Source organism: Podarcis cretensis, assembly GCF_951804945.1.
Source record: "Podarcis cretensis genome assembly, chromosome: 11".
In the NCBI taxonomy this organism is placed as follows: Eukaryota; Metazoa; Chordata; class Lepidosauria; order Squamata; family Lacertidae; genus Podarcis; species Podarcis cretensis.
The window spans coordinates 63,779,896-63,800,402 of NC_137180.1; the positions used below are offsets into that span (position 1 = coordinate 63,779,896).

The 20,507-nt window shown below is 47.1% G+C and overlaps 1 protein-coding gene across 1 annotated transcript in view; it reads left to right on the top strand.

Annotated features, from left to right (window-relative positions):
- The window catches only part of DNAI1 (dynein axonemal intermediate chain 1), a 169,637-nt gene that overhangs the window by 87,925 nt on the left and 61,205 nt on the right, over window positions 1-20,507 (top strand). Inside the window, exons 15-18 of the mRNA XM_079994837.1 lie at window positions 3,124-3,211; window positions 5,987-6,066; window positions 14,482-14,630; window positions 16,054-16,153. Coding sequence (XP_079850963.1) covers window positions 3,124-3,211; window positions 5,987-6,066; window positions 14,482-14,630; window positions 16,054-16,153 — 417 coding nt within the window. The remainder of the gene's footprint in view (window positions 1-3,123; window positions 3,212-5,986; window positions 6,067-14,481; window positions 14,631-16,053; window positions 16,154-20,507) is intronic.

Consider the following 20,507-nt stretch of genomic DNA (forward strand, 5'->3'; position numbering starts at 1 on the left):
TTTTTGGGATGAAAACGTTGTCTTCACCAAGGCTAATTATCCAGACTGGTCCTACGTGGGCCAGAAAAAAGCCAGGGAAGTCCCCAAGTAGGAGTTCCATCACAGAAGGAAAAAGGAAAAAAGAAAGAGGAGTTGACAAAATTGAGAACATTAAGGCACTGAACCAGTCTGCCTCCATTCTTGATCTGCTTCATAAGTTCAAATGCTTCTCTGCAGGACTGTTCGGGTGTTTGATGTGGCTGCCACCAAACTTTAGGGAGTCAGTGGCACTGTCAGCTGCGCTCATGTGAACGAAAGAGGAGTCCAGTATTCTGTTCTCATGATGGCCAAGCAGTTGCCCCAAATAGGAGAAGCAGGACCCAGGCGCAAGTACACTCTCCCCTCTTGTGGCTTCCAACAACTGGTATTCAGAGTCACTACTGCCTCCAATTGCTCTCTTTGCAAAAGGCCACATTTTGTTGTTGTTTAGTCATTTAGTCGTGTCCGCCTCTCCGTGACCCCCTGGACCAGAGCATGCCAGGCACTCCTGTCTTCTACTGCCTCCCTCATGCTGGTAGCTTTGAGAACACTGTCCCACCATCTCGTCCTCTGTCATCCCCTTTCTCCTTGTGCCCTCCATCTTTCCCAACATCAGGGTCTTTTTCAGGGAGTCTTCTGTTCTCATGAGGTGGCCAAAGTCTTGGAGCCTCAGCTTCAGGATCTGTCCTTCCAGTGAGCACTCAGGGCTGATTTCCTTAAGAATGGAGAGGTTTGATCTTCCTGCAGTCCATGGGACTCTCAAGAGTCTCCTCCAGCACCATAATTCAAAAGCATCCATTCTTCGGTGATCAGCCTTCTTGATGGTCCAGCACTCACTTCCATACATCACTACTGGGAAAACCAGAGCTTTAACTATACGGACCTTTGTCGGCAAGGTGATGTCTCTGCTTTTTAAAATGCTGTCTAGGTTTGTCATTGCTTTTCTCCCAAGAAGCAGGCCTCTTTTACCACCTTAATAAATCTGGGTGGCAAACCTTTCACTTGACTCTCCTTCTGCACTCCTTGACTAACGCTGTGGTCTCTGGTTTCAGTGAAAAGCCTCATCTTCTTTCCACGTCTCCTTTGTGCAAAGGCATTCAGGTTTTTGAAACAGATTCCAAAAATAGAGACGCAGGCGCTTTATTTTTTGGCTTTATTCCTGAGGTGAGACATCTCAGCTCTTTGGCAGTGCTTTGTTGAGAGTTTCTTGTGGGGTACAGACCAAGGATGTTAAGCTACTTTCCCCCATTCACTCCATTATTTTATTTTTTTTGAAGAAAGGAGGAACTTTCAAAGCACAATAGACTAAAGCAGCAATTCTGGAGCTGAAAGGGCTGTGCAGGCATTGATTTTTCCAAGTGCAGCACACCTCTCTAGGAAGAAGTGAAATCTAGCCCTTAAACGTTGATGTCTATTTTGTGTGTTACTTCTATTAACAGCAAAACCTTTGCTGGCTAAAAAGGGCTGTGCCTTCCAAATTGTGGCTGGTACCCTAACTAAGGTGGACACCCAGCAAGGCTGAATGTGGGAAGACACATAAAAGCAGGGGTCAGCAACCTTTTTCAGCAGGGGGTCGGTCCACTGTCCCTCAGACCTTGTGGGAGACCGGACTATATTTTGGGGGGTGGGAGTGGGAGAATGAATTCCTATGCCCCACAAATAACCCAGAGATGCATTTTAAATAAAAGCACACATTCTACTCATCTAAAACACCAGGCAGGCCCCACAAATAACCCAGAGGTGCATCTTAAATAGAAGGACACATTCTACTCATTTAAAAACACGCTGATTCCCGGACCGTCCGTGGGCCAGATTGAGAAGGCGATTGGGCCTTTAGTTTGCCTTGTTGTTTAGTCGTTTAGTCATGTCCAACTCTTCGTAACCCCCTGGACCAGAGCACGCCAGGCCCTCCTGTCTTCCACTGCCTCCCGCAGTTTGGTCAAATTCATGCTGGTAGCTTCGAGAACACTGTCCAACCATCTCATTGGCCACTGTGAGAATGGGATGCTGGGCTGAATGGGCCATTGCCCTTATCTAGAATGATCTTCTTATACAGTGGTACCTCAGGTTACATACGCTTCAGGTTACAGACTCCGCTAACCCAGAAATAGTACCTCGGGTTAAGAACTTTGCTTCAGGATGAGAACAGAAATCGTGCTCCAGCGGCGCGGTGGCAGCAGGAGGCCCCATTAGCTTAAGTGGTGCTTCAGGTTAAGAACGGACCTTTAGAACGAATTAAGTACTTAACCTGAGGTACCACTGTATTCTAGGTTTCACAGATGGAAGTGCCCTGTGAGCAGAGTTTTGCTAGCTGGGTGCTCCTGCCTTCGGAAGGTTCCTGGCAGCATTCTCGCCCATCTCTCCTTCCCCCTGGGGCCCCTGGACTCCGAAAATATCTTCTCCAGAGGATTGGGGCCCCTGGAGCAGAACAAGGAGGTGGTACAGGGGGCTGCACAAAGAAGGGGACACCAGCAAAAAACAACAACTAACATGCTGCCCCACCCCTGTCCTCAAGGGGAATCCTCTGCCGTATCCCAGTTCCCCTCATGAATGGAAGGATTTCTTCTATTTGTGGAGAGCTAGTTGGAATCCAAGCCTCTGTCAGCTGAGATTTTTGCATTGCAGCGGGTTGGACTAGATGACCCCTGGAGGTCCCTCCCAACTCTCCAGTTCTATGATTCTGCGACCCTGTGTTCCTGAAGGCAAATGGAAAGAGCTCTCATCTTTTCTTTTCTTTTCTTTGTCTTGTCTGAGTGTCCCTGCTGGACACATCTGGAGCACCCACCCCCATCATGTTTCTGCGCCAGAGGAAAAGCTTTTCTGATGGGTATGGAACTGCCCTCAGATTGATCTCGGAGAACAGCCCAGATGTGCTTATAATAGGATGCAAGGGCACATGCTAGACTCGCAAACTTCTCATTAAGACCCAGCTCCCGCAAACTGGCAGCCGCCGCCATGAAACATTCAGCGGTTTTGATTCCTCTCTCTCTCTGTTTTCTTTTCTTTCAAACCTCCTTGACAAAGTGTTCTGTTTCAAAGCGGTGCCTCATTGTTGTGACGCCAGTGCCGGCAATTGTTCTGATCTCTTTCTCCTTTCCCCAACAGAATGAGCTGGTTCATACAGACATCATCAAGCTTCTCGTGGAAGGGTCGACGGTGGAAGGGCCAGAGGGCCTGCAGCTGCAGACTTTTGGTACGGGCTGAAATCTCTCCTCCCTGCCCTCCTGCCCCAAGACCCCTTTAGATGCTGGCACCGAGGGCTGGAGTCCCAGGAAAGCTTATTTGGGAGCCAGTGCCACAGAGCTCGGTGGGACTTGCTCCCAAGTAACCACACCCAGAAAACTGCAGCGAAGTAACCCGAGTGGGGTGTCCTCAGGAGAGGGTCTGGAAACCAAGCCTTATGAGGAACGGTTGAGGGAGCCAAGTGTGCTTATCGGGGAGAAGATGAAGAGGGGATGTGATAGCCATCTTGTACCCTGGATAGCTCAGTTGGTTAGAGCAGGGGAAGGCAACCAGGGGCAGGATGCGGCCCAATCGCCTTCTCAATCCAGCCCATGGACGGTCCAGGAATCTGTGTTTTTACATGAGTGTAAGGTTAAAGCCTCAGCGCCTAGGGCTTGCCGATCGAAAGGTTGGCGGTTCGAATCCCTGCGGCGGGGTGCGCTCCCGCTGCTCGGTCCCAGCGCCTGCCAACCTAGCAGTTCGAAAGCACCTCCGGGTGCAAGTAGATAAATAGGGACCGCTTACCAGCGGGAAGGTAAACGGCGCTTCCGTGTGCGGCTCTGGCTCGCCAGAGCAGCGATGTCACGCTGGCCACGTAACCCGGAAGTGTCTCCGGACAGCGCTGGCCCCTGGCCTCTTAAGTGAGATGGGCGCACAACCCCAGAGTCTGTCAAGACTGGCCCGTACGGGCAGGGGTACCTTTACCTTTAATGTGTCCTTTTATTTAAAATGCATCTCTGAATTATTTCTGGGGCATAGGAATTCGTTCATTTCCCCCCTTCAAAATACAGTGGACGCTCAGGTTGCGAACATGATTCGTGTGGGAGCTGTAAATATTTGCTGCAATAAAGAACTGATGAATTTGGACATACAGGTGCTTGGTGTGTTTGTCTGGATCTGAAGCAGACTGCAACCGTTTTGATCCGCTGTGTTTTTACTCTGCAAGGCGAAACCGGAGAGAAGAAGGTCTGCGCAGCTTGGCTGAGCTGGGAAGCGTGCCGGACCGCATTATACTGGGGCTAATTGGGGCCATAAAGTAATTAGCCAGCCAGTGCCAATTAAGATCTTATCACATTTCGTCACAGGATGCACGTTTGCAACCTGCAGCGGCGCGTCTGCGCACGCGCAGGCTGCAATTTGGTGCTTCTGTACATGCGCAAAGTGCGATTTAGCGCTTATGCGTATGCGTGACTGCCGAAACCCAGAAGTAACCTGTTCCAGTACTTCTGGGTTTCGGAGGTCCGTAACCTGAAAAAACACAACCTGAAGCATCTGTAACCCGAGGTATGACTGTATAGTCCGGCCCACCACATGGTCTGAGGGACGGGGGACCAGTCCACGGCTGAAAAAGGTTGCTGACCCCTGGGTTAGAGCATGGTGCTGATAACGCCTAGGTTGCAGGTTCGATCCCCATATGGGACAGCGACATATTCCTGCCTTGCAGGGGGTTGGAGTGGATGATCCTTGGGGTCCCTCCCAACTCCACAGTGGTCCTATGAAAAGGCAAGGCCACCTCATTTAATCAGAAGGACTGTAGGCCTACAGAGAAGAATCTGCCCCACGTTGAGTTTCCGCCAGCAGTGGCTTCTGTTGATGCCTGTTGAGACCAGCAGAAGATGGAGTGGCCAGAATCTCCAACTGCAACTACAAGGGGCGACACTGAGACTGAGGAAGCTAGCTATGCAGGGTCCCCCATCCCCAGGGACCGGTTGTATGAAAGAAAGCCGGTGGGGGCTGGACAAGGGCAGGCTGAGGTTGATAGGGCAGTGGCTCAGCCGCCCTCGGGAGCCAGTCTCCCTGGGCTTCCACCGTTCATGCGATTAGAGGCAGCTTCCTTCCAATAAGCCCTCTTAAAGGCACCCCTGACCATTAGGTGCAGTCGTGGCCGACTCTGGGGTTGCGGCGCTCATCTCGCTTTACTGGCCGAGGGAGCCGGTGTACAGCTTCCGGGCCATGTGGCCAGCATGACTAGGTCACTTCTGGCGAACCAGAGCATCGCACGGAAACGCCGTTTTCCTTCCCGCCGGAGTGGTACCTATTTATCTACTTGCACTTTGATGTGCTTTTGAACTGCTAGGTTGGCAGGAGCAGGGACCAAGCAGCGGGAGCTCACCCCGTCACAGGGATTTGAACCGCCGACCTTCTGATCAGCAAGTCATAGGCTCTGCGGTTTAACCCACAGTGCCACCCGCGTCCCTTACTCTTAGCCCTTCCAAAAAGAAACCTGGCTCCACAGAGTTACGCTTCGCTCGCTTCCCTTTGGTCACTCAGACTTTCAGAATGTTTCCGAGAGCAGTTTCCTCTGGAGGAAAGAGATTATTAAAGGCTTACTGACGTCTTTGCAAAACCAGCCGTGTTATCGTAGAGGTTGAAGGGAGTGGGGAGCTAGCAGGCACGCAGCTGTTTCCCATGCAGAATGGGTGCACACCTCAGGATCCAACAGCTCTCTTCTGCTTTGGCAAAGCCTTTCTTTTCAGCACAGCTAGATAAAAATGGCCATGTTTTCTTCCTGGGCCGAAAACTGCAGTTTCACTTTTTCGAAATTCCCATATAACTCCTTCATCAGATTGGCCAAAGGGAGCTGTGATTGCTCCCTGCCCCAGTTAAACGGCTGGTGAATCTGGAGCTATTGCTCTTGTTAAACAACAGGTTGAATAGCTAGATCCGTCCAGGGAAAATGGAGCCCTAACAGAGTTCCATGACAAAGTTTTATTTCTTATTTATACCCCTCTCTCCTTCCAAACAGGCTGTGGGACTTCGTTTGACTTTCACAAGAAGATTGATTATTTGTTCCTTGTGGGTACAGAAGAAGGCAAAATCTACAAAGTAAGGCCCTTTCCTCTGCAAGCTGTTGCTCCGCCTGTTTCTGCAGAATGAGGTCTGGCATTTCCAGTCCCAAAATATGCTCTAAAAGGCTTCTGTGTCAGCATGCGGCGACGCCTGTATGACTTTTGCCAGAATCCTCTCAAGATGGGATGTTTAAGTAAAGCAAGTGAACAGATTGCACTGACTGAGTTTGAGGAGGACTTTTCCCCCTCCGGGAGAACCAGACTGTGAGCGACACTTTGGGGCAGGAAGGACTGCCCCAGTGAAGGAAATGAAATTGGCCTTGCCAAACTCCCTGCCGTGCAAAAAATAAATAAAAAATCTCGCTTTTTAAGACTGTGCAAGAACGAGGAGTGGCAAGCCCAGCCATGCTGCCTGTAGAGCTTGTTTGTTAAATGGTTATTGGAAGAGAATGCCGTTGCCTTTAACGCCTTCCGACAATCAGCCCAATAATGCTCTAATTTTTGGCTGCAGAACAATTATGGCAAATTTCAGAGAGTAGCTCTGTTAATAGCATTTCGGAAGCCAAGAAGTGATTATCCTAATTACAAACCCAGCCCTATCTGCTGCCCTTTTCTGCAGATAAATTGTTTCTGCATTAATGCAGACGTGCTGCCCTAAACGGCTGCCACGTACTCCGCGTGCATGCCCTGCTTATGAATCTGCCAGGCAAAAAAACCCCTCTCTTGACGGGAGCTGGGAGCAGGGATTTGAGGAGAAGAAACTAAGGGCATCGACTTTGTGCACAGAAGTTTTGGGGAAACTTTTCTTCTCCTTCTTAATCTCTTAATTGCCTTCTAGGCAATCATCTCAAGGTGATGTGCAGTAGAAATAGCGAAAATCAGATGAAACTAAACTAAAACAATATAAAATAGTCACTCACAGAAAGGACAAGTTTACCCAGCTGGGAACAAAAATGTATCCCACTGTTTCCAGAAACCCACTTTCAGCGGCGTAGCGTGGGTTATCAGCACCCGGGGCAAGGCAAGTAATTTGCGCCCCCTAACCCGGGCAAGGCGAGTAATTTGCGCCCCCTAACCTGGGGCAAGGCAAGTAATTTGCGCCCCTAACCTGCCGCCGCTGCCAGCTTCTTCTTGCTGCTGCCTGGGCTGCTGCCATGGGGCTCTGATACAGCCTGCGCCCGAGGCTCTTCGGCGACTCCGGAGGCAGCGAGCGCCCCCCCCCCGATGTTGCGCCCGGTGCGGCCGGGCCCCCCCTGCACTCCCCACGCTACGCCACTGCCCACTTTCCTGCCATAACTCCACAGGAATGCTGTTCCCTAGAAGAGGGGCAGCCACACTGGAAGCCCTGCTCCAAGTTTCTGCAGAGCAGGCTTCCGAGATATTTGCAGGAAGGACATTACCTCCAGCCACAAGGATCTGTGGGTGTATAAGGGATAATAATAATAAATTTTATTTATACCCTCCCCTCCCCGGTCAGAGCCAGGCTCAGGGAGGCTAACACCAGTAAAATTATGGTAAAAACATAATAGGGGAAAAAACCAATTTAAAATGCAGCCTCATTTTAGTAGTAGCCCATAGATCAAAACCGTAAGGGGAGGGAAACATAAGGGTCAGAGTGAGTTCAAACCAAAGGCCTGGTGGAACAGCTCTGTCTTGCATGCCCTGCGGAAAGATGTCAAGTCCCACAGGGCCCTAGTCTCTTGCGACAGAGTGTTCCAGCAAGTTGGGGCCAGTGCTGAAAAGGCCCTGTCCCTAGTTGAGACCAATCTAACCAAGTAACCCGGTTCTGAGCTGCATAGGCCTTTTGATGTTAATACATCTTGAACGTGGCCCAGTAGGAGATTGGCAGCCAGTGAAAGCGCGGCAAGCAGAGGGTCCATATGCTACTAGTTGTTTGCCACCACCGCTGCCCCACAAGCAATCTAGCTGCCTTGTTCTGCATCAGCTGCAACCTCCAGCCAACCAGCCCAAGGGTAGCCCCACGTAGAGTGCATTGCAGTAATCCAGCTGTGAGGCTACCAATGCTGGAACATCTGCTTTGTTGTATGTGACCCTTGCTCTGAAAAACGTGGTCAAAATTAAAGGGTTCAGGAACTCAGACCAGACCCAGTTTCATAAAATCTTACACAGATTTTACTAAAACGAGAGAGAGAAGCTCCCAATAATTGCACAGATTAAAATAGCTCAGAAGGTAAGAAAACAACGAACAGTAACTTATCTTTTTTAAAAATAATAATATTTATTAAAGTTTCAAAAAAATTACAAGAATAAAAGAAGGGGAAAAAACAAAAAAGAAGCAAAAAATACAAAATACAAAAAGTAAAAACAATTAAAAACAAATCAACCTTTCCAAGTCTTGACTTTCATTTACTTGTTTCCCTGACCTCCTCACACCTCCCTTTTTTGTATTCTAGTTCAATTAGTTATTTCAGCAAATCCTTTCCATATTTGCTTTTATCTTATTAATTTATCTTAATATATTATAACTTCACATTCTCACCTGTTAACAATCCATCTTTAAATACTCCTTTATAACATTACTGCTAAAACCACATAACTTCATTCCAACATCCTTCTAAGATTCCTTAATTTTACAATATTTTTGTAGATACTCTTTAAATTTCTTCCAATCTTCTTCTCGAACAGTAACTTATCCAGCTAATGAACATAAAGGCTTACACTTAAATCTCAGTAGGCTGAGCAAAGGAGCAGGATGATGTCAAAAGCCCAAATAGACTCTGACCTTGGCTGGCTGGCTGCAGAGAGCTCCCACCAGTCCAGGTTTTATGGGGATTTAAGACCACAGGTGTTCAACTCTTCCACCCAATTACCTTGTGACACTGGCCTTGAAGCCTTAACAGGAGACAGCTGTAATAATAATAATAATAATAATAATAATAATGTATTATTTATACCCCGCCCATCTGGCTGGGTTTCCCCAGCCACTCTGGGCGGCTTCCAACAAAGTATTAAAATACAGTAGTCTGTTAGATATTAAAAGCTTCCCTAAACAGGGCTGCCTTCAGATGTCTTCTAAAAGTCAGATAGTTGTTTATTTCCTTGGCATCTGACGGGAGGGCATTCCATAGGGCGGGCGCCACTACCGAGAAGACTCTCTGCCTGGTTCCCCATAACTTGGCTTCTCGCAGTGAGGGAACCACCAGAAGGCCCTCAGTTCTGGATCTCAGTGTCTGGGCAGAACGATGGGGGTCTTTTCCTTAGCGGTCTTTTCCTTAGCTGGAGCAGTTTTTTGCTTCTCCTTTTCTTCTAATTTCTCTCCTCATTGCTTTAGTCTTCCTGTCTCCTCTCCTTGCAAGTTTGCTGTCTTTACCTCCCCGCTCCCAGGCAGCCTCCTTTATTGCTAGCGTCCCTATCTCGCTCCCGATCAGCAAATGATCAGCGGCTTTGTTTCAACACCCACTTCCCTCTTTCAGAAAAAAAGAAGAAGCATGATCTGCTTTTTGCCCCCTGGGCAATTCGGCTCCAGGGACCACACATTTGCTTCATAAGACGCACAGACATTTCCCCTTACTTTTTAGGAGGAAAAAAATTCCTCTTATGGAACGAAAAATATGGTAACTAACTGACCAATCACATCAGTTCTGCCCCCCCCCAAAAGTCCTGCCCCTCCCAACAAAATTTCTGGCTACGCCCATGGAAGCAGATGCAGTTCTGCCCTTAATGAGTTGTCCATATAATTTTGCTTTGGTCATTCTCTGAGCCTGGACCTCATAGGTTTCTCTCTCTCTCTATATATATATATAATATTTATTCAAATTTTGTAAATTACAAAAAGGAACAATAAAAAAGAAAAATAACAAAGACATAAAAATACACACAAACAATTTAAAAAAAACCAGATCAAACATTTACATAGCTTTCTTTCCTTTCCTTATTTCCTTGACCTCCTCACACCTCCCTTTTTTGTATTCTAGTTCAATTAGATGTTTCAGCAAATCCTTTCCAGCTTTGTTTTAATCCTAATAATTTATCTTAATATACTGTAATTTTCGTCTTTCACCAATTAGTAAATCAATTTTGACCAAATCCTTTATATCATTTCTGCTAAAACCACATTACTTCGTTCCAACAACCTTCTAACATTCCTTAATTTTACAATGTTTCTGTAAATAAACTTTGAATTTTTTCCAATCTTCTTCCACCAACTCTTCACCTTGGTCCCGGATTCTGCCAGTCATTTCCACCAGTTCCATATAGTCCATCACTTTCATCTGCCATTCTTCCCGGGTGGGTAAATCTTGTGTCTTCCAATACTTCGCGATGAGTATTCTTGCTGCTGTTGTTGCATACATAAAAAATGTTCTGTCCTTCTTTGGCACCAGTTGGCCGACCATGCCCAAAAGAAAGGCCTCTGGTTTCTTCTGAAAGGTATATTTAAATACCTTTTTCATTTCATTATAGATCATCTCCCAGAAAGTCTTAATCCTTGGGCATGTCCACCAAAGGTGAAAGAATGTACCTTCAATCTCTTTACACTTCCAACATTTATTTTCGGGCAAATGATAAATTTTTGCAAGCTTGACTGACGTCATGTACCACCTGTAGATCATTTTCATTATATTCTCTCTTAAGGCATTGCATGCCGTAAACTTTATACCTGTGGTCCATAACTGTTCCCAGTCAGCCATCATAATATTATGTCCAACATCTTGTGCCCATTTAATCATAGCTGATTTCACCGTTTCATCCTGAGTATTCCATTTCAACAGCAAGTTATACATTCTCGACAAATTGTTAGTTTTGGGTTCTAACAATTCTATTTCCAATTTTGATTTTTCCACCTGAAAACCAATTTTCTTGCCCAAATTATAGGCCTCCATTATTTGGTAGTAATGACGCCAATCTCGCACTTTGTTTTTTAGTTTTTCATAACTCTGCAACTCATAGGTTTCTTGCCATATGTGGTTTGGGCTAAGAGGAGCCTTCCTGCCAAAATAGCACCATCATCAACAGCCATCCGATTGTTAATATTTTCTGGCCCTCCAGCCCTGTAAAACCTCTTCTGCATACGAGACAAACATTCAGGCAAGGCAGCATCTTCTTTCTTCTGTTAAATTGCCCGTGGCCTGATTGCCAGAAGGAAGGCGTTGGTGAGGAAACATACTGATCTTAGGTTTCAGGAATCATTAGCAATGATGGAGGGTTGGTGCTCTGCAAGTGCGCTTTCAGCAATATAATTATGTGCAGGACCAGCAGCTCAGCCTCTCGGAAAGATTCCTGCACCTTAATCATTTATAAAAATTTCAGGGATGCTGGAACGTCCAACTCACCCAAAGAGGCAACTCTGTCGTCTGAACCAATGCAATTTAACAGGGAAGATAGCTTATCTGGAAGGCCCTGGGATACCCCATGAGTCAGAAATTAATAACTTTGCTTTCAGGCAGAACTGGTCAACTGGAAATAATAATAATAATAATAATAATAATAATAATAATAATAATAATAATATCCCGCCCTCTCCAGCCAAAGCTGGGCTCAGAGTGGCTAACAACAGTAAAATAATACAGCATTCTAAAATCAATTCATTATAAAATCAGTTCAAATCAAATTAATGGCAACCATGGGCTAGAGTTCTGTGAGGATTACCAAAGATAGGGACCTTCGGAAAAGGTGCAGCAGAGATTTGCATTTGGTCTTGCCAAGTTTGAATGCTGGAATTTAAGCTCGTTCAACTCTGACATAAGCTTTAAAGTCGCTGACCAGCTGTGGCCAACTCACTCCATCTCAGCCTCTGTAAAATGGGTTTATTTTTTGATCTTGCAGGGTTACGTGTTTGTGTGAGACTTAGAGGTGGGGTGGCCTATGGTACGAACTAGGAAGAAGAAGAACGCTCTCTGTTGAAATACAGTAATGCTCTCTGTGTGTTTTTAGCAAATTTGTGCTAACTAGGGCCAGGGCCTTTTCAGTACTGGCCCCGACTTGGTGGAACGCTCTGTCACAAGAGACCAGGGCCCTGCGGGACTTGACATCTTTCCGCAGGGCCTGCAAGACAGAGCTGTTCTGCCTGGCCTTTGGCTTGGACTCAGTCTGACCCTTATGTTTCCCTCCCCTTATGGTCTTGATTTATTGGCTACTTTTAAAATGAGGCTGCATTTTAAATTGCACTTTAACCTGTATTTTAAATTGGTTTTGTCCCGTCCCCCCATTATGTTTTTATTGTGATTTTATTGGTTTAGCTGCCCTGAGCCCAGCTCTGGTCGGGGAGGGCGGGGTATAAATTTTATTTATTATTATTATTATTATTATTATTATTATTATAAATAATTAATTAAATACAGCTGCAAGTAGTAAGAACATGAAGGCTGGTATTTAGAAGCTCTGCTGCCTCTGACTGTGGAGGCAGAACATACCCATTATGGCTAGTAGCCACTAATATCCCTCTCCTCCATGAACTAGTCTTTTGTTGTTTAGTCGTTTAATCGTGTCTGACTCTTCGTGACCCCCTGGACCAGAGCACGCCAGGCACTCCTGTCTTCCACTGCCTCCCGCAGTTTGGTCAAACTCATGTTTGTAGCTTCGAGAACACTGTCCAACCATCTTGTCCTCTGTTGTCCCCTTCTCCTTGTCCCCTCCATCTTTCCCAGCATCAGGGTCTTTTCCAGGGAGTCTTCTCTTCTCAGGAGGTGGCCAAAGTCTTGGAGCCTCAGCTTCAGGATTTGTCCTTCCAGTGAGCACTCAAGGCTGATATCCTTCAGAATGGAGAGGTTTGGTCTTCTTGCAGTCCATGGGACTCTCAAGAGTCTCCTCCAGCACCAGAATTCAAAGGCATCAATTCTTCAGCAATCAGCCTTCTTTATAGTCCAGCTCTCACTTCCATACATCACTACTGAGAAAACCATTGCTTTAACTATACGGACCTTTGTTGGCAAGGTGATGTCTCTGCTTTTTAAGATGAACTGGTCTAGTATTTAGTAAATATATGAGTGAATGGTTTTCCTTATTCTAAAATCAATTCCAGAACAGTAGCCTTGTTAGTCTGTGCAAAGCAATGCATTGGCAAGGGTTGAAAGAAGCTGCATTTCAGGTGGGTTGGACTAGATGAGCCTCAGGGTCCCTCCCAGCTCTACTCTTCTATGATTCTAGACTATATCTTTCTGGGGAACTTGGCTTGCTCTAGTAGGTGGCTACTAGCCCTGATGGCTCTGGATCAAGGCCAAATTAGAAGCCCCCAAGTTAGGCCATAAAATTCAGTATTCCGAGCAGGATCCTCACTGAGCCTGTTTCTGTTTCCTCAATGGATAGTGAAATATACTCAGAGTCGAGAGTGGATTTCATGCTCTTTATTCAGTTCATAGTGGTGAGGAGGAATGGAAGTTCCCCCAGAATGTCTGCCTTATATACATTATTTACACAATGGGCCCGACGTGATTGGCTAATTCTGGGATTCTCCTGTAGGCCAATCAAGTTGCAGATTCCCTTCCACCTGGAGCTGGATTGGGTGGCTCCTGTGGACCAACCAGACTGCTGCATTCTGGATCCTGTTGTTCTAGGACCAATCAGACTGCTGCATTCTGGATCCTATTGTTCTAGGGCCAATCAGACTGCTGCATTCTGGATCCTATTGTTCTAGGGCCAATCAGACTGCTGCATTCTGAATCCTATTCAACCCAGTACATAACCGATAGCCATCAATTGCATGACTGGCTAGAATGAACCATGACTTTTTGACCCCCTCCTACCCCCACTGCCCCAAAGGATTCCTCTGCATGGGACCCAAATTAGGGAAACTTCCTAGGACCTGAATTGGACCAAAAGTGTTGTGCCCTTGGAATGATTTTGCAACGTGCAGAAATATCTCTTGGGAATGGTACCTTTCAGTACTTCCAGACTTCGGGGGGGCATTTTACAAGCCCCTTAATATGACAAATTCTGGAAATACCAATGACCAGAAGGCCTCTGGAAAATGCGGTCTGACAATTCTCCTGCCCAGTTACTCATGGAACAGCCATTAGCCTTTCCCCCAACATCTCCCTTGTCTGCGTTTTCTATGATGTCCTTACCCCTGTCACTTGTGCAGCATCTAGCATGCTGTTTATGCTACATGTCTGTTTAATGAGAAGCAGGAGTTGCAGTCACCCAAATCTGACATCCAAATCTGAACTCCGGGTTCTTTGCATTACTATACATTAGCTTGCAGCAGCGTCTCCCGAGGAGCGAGTAGGAATTCTTCATGGGGCTGGAAATGGACGCTTAATAAACAGCCCGGCTCTAAAAATACTTCCATTAAGCCCAATTTCACTGGCCGGATTCGGGATTGCAGAGCAGAGTGAGGAAATTACTGTGATGATCAGGGCTCCGTGCTGTGTGCCGAAGAGAGACAAAGCAGGTATCAGGTGTTAAGTGAAAACTCGTCTCCGGGGGGGGCGGGGGGGCAGGAAATAATGCAGAGAGCTGAGCAGCAGAATGTCACCAACTCCTTGTATTTTTGCAGTGTTCAAAGTCCTACTCGACGCAATTCCTGGACATCTTTCATGCCCACCATATGGCCGTCGATGCCGTGAGCTGGAACCCGTTCCACAGCAAGGTTTTCATTTCCTGCAGCTCAGACTGGACGGTGAAGATCTGGGACCACAACATAAAGTATGTCCAGCCACAGCCTGTGCATTGCCCTGCCGTCATCCCCGTGCACTGGGGGATGGAGGGCAGTTGTGATTTATGCTGATAACCTTTGGAACTCCCTGCCTATTGATCTCAAGCAGGCACCTTCACTGTACTCTTTCTGGCACCTGCTAAAAAACTATTTTTGTGTGTGTGTTTTGACATGCCTGCTCAGAGAGTTGATGCAGGTTTTAATCTGTCTTTAGCCTGTGGTTATTTTTTCAGTGTCTTAAATTGTTGCTGCTAATGCTTCTTATTTATAATTTAGCAAACCGCTTTGGCGGGGTGGGGGGGAATAGTGGATGCTGTGTGTGTGTGTGTGTGTGTGTGTACATTCATACCTCGGGTCACAGACGCTTCGGGTTGTGTGATTTTGGGTTGCACAACGCACCAAACCCGGAAGTACTCGAACGGGTTACTTCCGGGTTACAGCACTTGCACATGCACAGAACACTAAATCGCACTTTGCGCATGCACAGAAATGCCGAATTGCAACCCGCGCATGTGCAGACGTGGTGCTGTGGGTTGCGAATGTGCTTCCCACACAGATCATGTTCGCAATCCGAGCGTCCACTCTGTGTGTGTGTGTGTGTGTGTGTGTGTGTAAAATCATGCAATGTATAAAGTTTAAGAAATAAATAAATAAAATAAATTATGCCCCCCACATGAGCAGGAGTTCTCTGTGGCTGTTCCCCACGGCTATGGGATGGCCACAGCTTTCCTTCTGCAAAGGTGATGCGTCACCAGAGGATTCAAGGCTGGCACAAGAAGTAGCCTGAGCAGATGGGCAAGATGGGTTGGGACACCAGAGAAGCAGTTCCTAATCTAAAATGTGCCCCCCCAAACCCCTTCTGGAGGATGCTGGCTGGAGCAAACAGCTGGATCACACTCAGTTGTGCACAGCAGGGGGGCTGCCTTGTCGGGGCGCAGCTTTGAGGTCACACAGTGCAGCCACTTAGGGGAGCAAAATGCCCCTGGCAGACTCTGGCCAAAGATGCCCTTCCTTGGCCCACATGTGGGTGCCAACCTTCCTCCTCGCCCTGCAGTGGGTCACACCAGAGGGAACCTATTCAGCTGCCCACTGGCCTCATTGGCCCTAAAAGCAAAAGGGGAGCAGAAAAAAGACCTTCTGGGCAGACTAGTTAAACTTTTCTGCCTCCAGGGAACTTTCCTTTGCCTTCTATGGAACTGAACAGAACCTGCCCTTTTTGGAATATCCATGTCCGCTTTCTGCGTGCCATCTTTGACCCTTTCCTTTAAACCAGTGGCCTGGCTCAAATTCCTCTCGCGCTTGCCTGCCTCTCTGCCTGGGCCTGTTCTTGGCTTGCTTCTGCCCGGAACGGATTCTGCCCAGCCCTGACTCAGAAGGTGGCATCTGCTGACATCCAGGGTCATTTGCTTTCAGGGCTCCCATGTTCATCTACGACCTCAATTCCGCCGTTGGAGATGTTGCTTGGGCTCCATATTCCTCCACCGTCTTTGCTGCGGTTACCACTGACGGGAAGGTAAGCTGATTGCCTGCCTGCCTGCCTGCCTGCCTATCTATCATCTCTTGCATGGATTGATGGGTCCTGCTGGTGTCTCAGGTGAGCTTGACTGTAGGCCCTGTTGGGGTAATGCCAGTTTGGTTTCTGACATGCATATAACCAACCATTCAGAAGTGATGCATCTTAAGGAAAAGATGGATATTCTGTGCCTATCCAGACATCCCACAGGTACTAGATCAGCCTTATCATGGCAGGAAGCCATTGACCAGCTGTAGGTGGTGCCTCTGCCATCTCCCCCCCCCCGCAAAAAAATGTTTATTCATTTTATAACACAAATAAAGAACACAAACAGTACAAACCAATTCTTGTCATATCCTTATTTTTATAAACATTGTTAAGTGGGCTTCTCCAAGTCCCACCTATCTGATTTTCATTTTACTTCATCTTTAGCAGTTTACATATATCATAGTTTCTAACCATCTTCCCCCACCCACATTTAAAATAACTTCTCATTTTATCACTTACAAATAATACTATTTTAAAATACACTATCTTCTACTTCTAATCCTACAGCCTATATCCAAAGCTATTCTATGATTTAAATATTAACATATTTTGTCAAATATTCCTTAAACTTCTTCCAGTCTTCTTCCACCGTCTCTTCTCTCTGGTCTTGGAGTCTCCTGGTCAGTTCGGCAAGTTCCATACAGTCCATCATCTTCATCTGCCATTCTTCGATAGTTGGTAAATCTTGTTTCTTCTAATTCTTTGCTAGCAATATTCTCGCAGCTGTTGTGGCATACAGAAAAAAAGTAACACCCTTTTTGGGGATTTCACCCCCCCACTATACCAAGTAAAAAGGCTTCTGGTTTTTTAATAAATGTGTTTTTCAACACTTTTTTCAGCTCATTATAAAACTTTTCCCAGAAGTCTTTTACCTTGGGGCACGTCCACCACATGTGGTAAAAGGTTCCTTCTTTTTCTCTACATTTCCAGCATTTATTATCATGAGTATGATACATTTTTGCTAACTTCACTGGTGTTAAAGCCTCTGCCATCTTTGGTTTGTTAGCTGGCCATCCCCCCCCCCCCCCCCGGGTCTATACACAAAGTACCACTGGCAGATGTGGACACAGGGACCGCAGGTGGACAGGAAACAGGGGCAGCAAGTGGTGGACGTTGATGCTGGTGCAATGCACAGAAAAACCAAGCGAGAGCAATGAATCATAAAACGGTACAATTGGAAGGGACCCGAATTGTCCTCTAGTCCAATGCCCTGCAATGAATGATTCACAGCTAAAGCTTCCCTGACAGATAGATGGCCATCCAAACTCTGTTTGAAAACCTCCACGGAAGGAGAGGCCACCACCTTCCAAGGTCATCTGTAGGCCCAGTGTCGAACAGCCCTTACTGTTGGACATTTTGATTGGCAGCCGTCTGCCTTGGGAGATAATGGGCAAGTGCAACTTTGGAGCTGTTGGACGGTTGCAGTGCTTGCTGTGGTGAGACACACGTTTTGTTTCAGCCGGGGCAGGGGAAGGTGTCCAGCTGTGTTGCTGCAGACGCCCCATGGCATTTCTTCTCTCTTTGCTCCTCCCAGCGGCCATTCCTCCTCTGGTCACTGCTGTGGATGCCCAACCTGACTGTCTGTCTCCTGGTACTGCGGTCATCTGCAAGGGATTGCCACACGGCAGGGTTGATGTTGCTAGTTCTTCCTAAAGTTTAGTCGGAACCTCCTTTCTTGCAATTTGAATCCATTGGTTCCAGTCCGACCCTGTGAAGCGGCAGAAAGCAAGCTTACTTAGTGGGGTATCAGGATGTGCGAGGCCTGCCTTTGAACATAAAGCAAAAGAATATTCAGCATAAAGCAGAAGAAGCAGTGAAGAAATGTCCTGCATTTTCTCTCGCTTCCTTGGATAAAATCCAGGGCCATGGAAAGGTGCTTTCTCCCATGCCCCCAACCTGGAAACATTGGTTTATTGGCTACATCCAAAGGCAGAGAAAAGAACAGCTTACTGCCCCTCTCTTTGGAGGTTTGAACAATCTGTATTCATGCAATGGTCATGTTCACCATTAAAAAAAATAATTGGCAGGGGGAGAAACACAGCTTTCCCTTAGGAGAGACTGCAAGATCTCTCTCTTTAGATGGAGATCAGATCTTGGGCAGAGTTATTCTTAAAGACGGTCCTTTCTCCATGGACCAGCGCGTTTGGGAAAGGCTGCAGCAGTAGCTGAGCTCACTGGGGCAGAATAGACCTTTTTAGTGATGCTTAAACAAGTGCCCAAGATTCATTTTTAATAAAGTCTTTCCTACCCCACATCAGGGGAGCTGAGAATCGCTCATAACCTTTTTGTCCCTCCTGTTCAAATGGCTCAGCTCAATTACTGCGGATAATTCAATCCCGTCCCCTAATAAAGTGCTGCTGGCATCAATTCCGGAAAGGAATATGCTTTAATAGGGATACATGAAGCTACACGAGGCACTGCCAGGGGAGGGTAGACTTTGGTATTCAGGAGCAGCCACCTATTTTGCCGTGGCAGAAAACTGTTCTCCTCTCTGCTGCAACCATAACCTAAAATAAAAGGAAGCAAAGAAAGGGAGGTGAGCTCTTTGAGAACCACAGGTTAAATAAAAGTTGCCCTCTGTAGTGATGCTGGCCAGAGTGAAGGCCTAGGGCTGCTTGGCTATTTCAGAGGGCTAACGAGTGATTGATCAGCGTAAGTTTGTAATCTATAAAGGTAAAGGTAAAGGTACCCCTGCCCATACGGGCCAGTCTTGACAGACTCTGGGGTTGTGCACCCATCTCACTTAAGAGGCCAGGGGCCAGCGCTGTCCGGAGACACTTCCGGGTCACGTGGCCAGCGTGACATCGCTGCTCTGGCCAGAGCCAGAGCCGCACACGGAAACGCCGTTTACCTTCCCGCTGGTAAGCGGTCCCTATTTATCTACTTGCACCCGGAGGTGCTTTCGAACTGCTAGGTTGGCAGGCGCTGGGACCGAGCAGCGGGAGCGCACCCCGCCGCAGGGATTCGAACCGCCGACCTTTCGATCGGCAAGTCCTAGGCGCTGAGGCTTTAACCCACAGCGCCACCTGCGTCCCTTGTAATCTATACCCTTGTGCAAATTAATTGAAACAAACAATATCATTTATTGTACAAAACTCACATATACATGTACAGTGGTACCTCGGGTTACATACGCTTCAGATTACATACGCTTCAGGTTACAGACTCTGCTAATAGTACCTCGGGTTAAGAACTTTGCTTCAGGATGAGAACAAAAATCGTGCTCCGGTGGCTTGGCAGCAGCAGGAGGCCCCATTAGCTAAAGTGGTGCTTCAGGGTAAGAACAGTTTCAGTTTAAGAACTTACCTCCGGAACGAATTAAGTACTTAACCCGAGGTACCACTGTACAAATCTCACATATATGTGCATTAAAGGTAAAGATAAAGGTACCCCTGCCCATACGGGCCAGTCTTGACAGACTCTGGGGTTGTGCGCCCATCTCACTTAAGAGGCCAGGGGCCAGCGCTGTCCGGAGACACTTCCGGGTCACGTGGCCAGCGTGACAAAGCTGCATATGGCGAGCCAGCGCAGCACACGGAAACGCCGTTTACCTTCCCACCAGTAAGTGGTCCCTATTTATCTACTTGCACCCGGGGGTGCTTTCGAACTGCTAGGTTGGCAGGCGCTGGGACCGAGCAGCAGGAGCGCACCCCGCCGCAGGGATTCGAACCGCTGACCTTTCGATCGGCAAGTCCTAGGCGCTGAGGCTTTAACCCACAGCGCCACCTGCGTCCCACATATGTGCATTAGTAACGGATATAACCTCCATTATTTTTAAGCAGCATTTGAACACAGTTTAGCATGGAGTCTACTAGTTTCAAACAGTCATTGTTGATTTTCGGATCCCTGTACCACACTCGAATCAGCGCCTGAATGAGCTTCTCCATAGTCATACAGTCTACAGCACGGAGGCGAATTTTGCATACAGCCCTCAAATTCTCAATGGGATTTATGTCCGGGGAATTCCCTGGCCAATCAAGTACCTGTATCTGCTGCTCTGTAACGAATTTCTTCACTACTTTCGATATGTGACAGGGGGCTAGGTCCTGCTGCAGTATCCCAGTAACCTCAGGATACCTCTTTTCCAGCTCTGGAATAACTCTCTTTTGAAGAACCTCAGTATATTGTGGCAAGCACATCTTTCCTTCTATTGGCTGCAGTCTTCCGACACTGTAACGATCAACTGACTTTTCATGTTTGTTTTGAATACAAGATTATGAGTAAGATAGGCTTTGTTTCAATTAATTTGCACAAGGTATTTCGGCAAAGGCATGGAGTTGCACGAAAGCGCTTTCCCTTCTTCTCA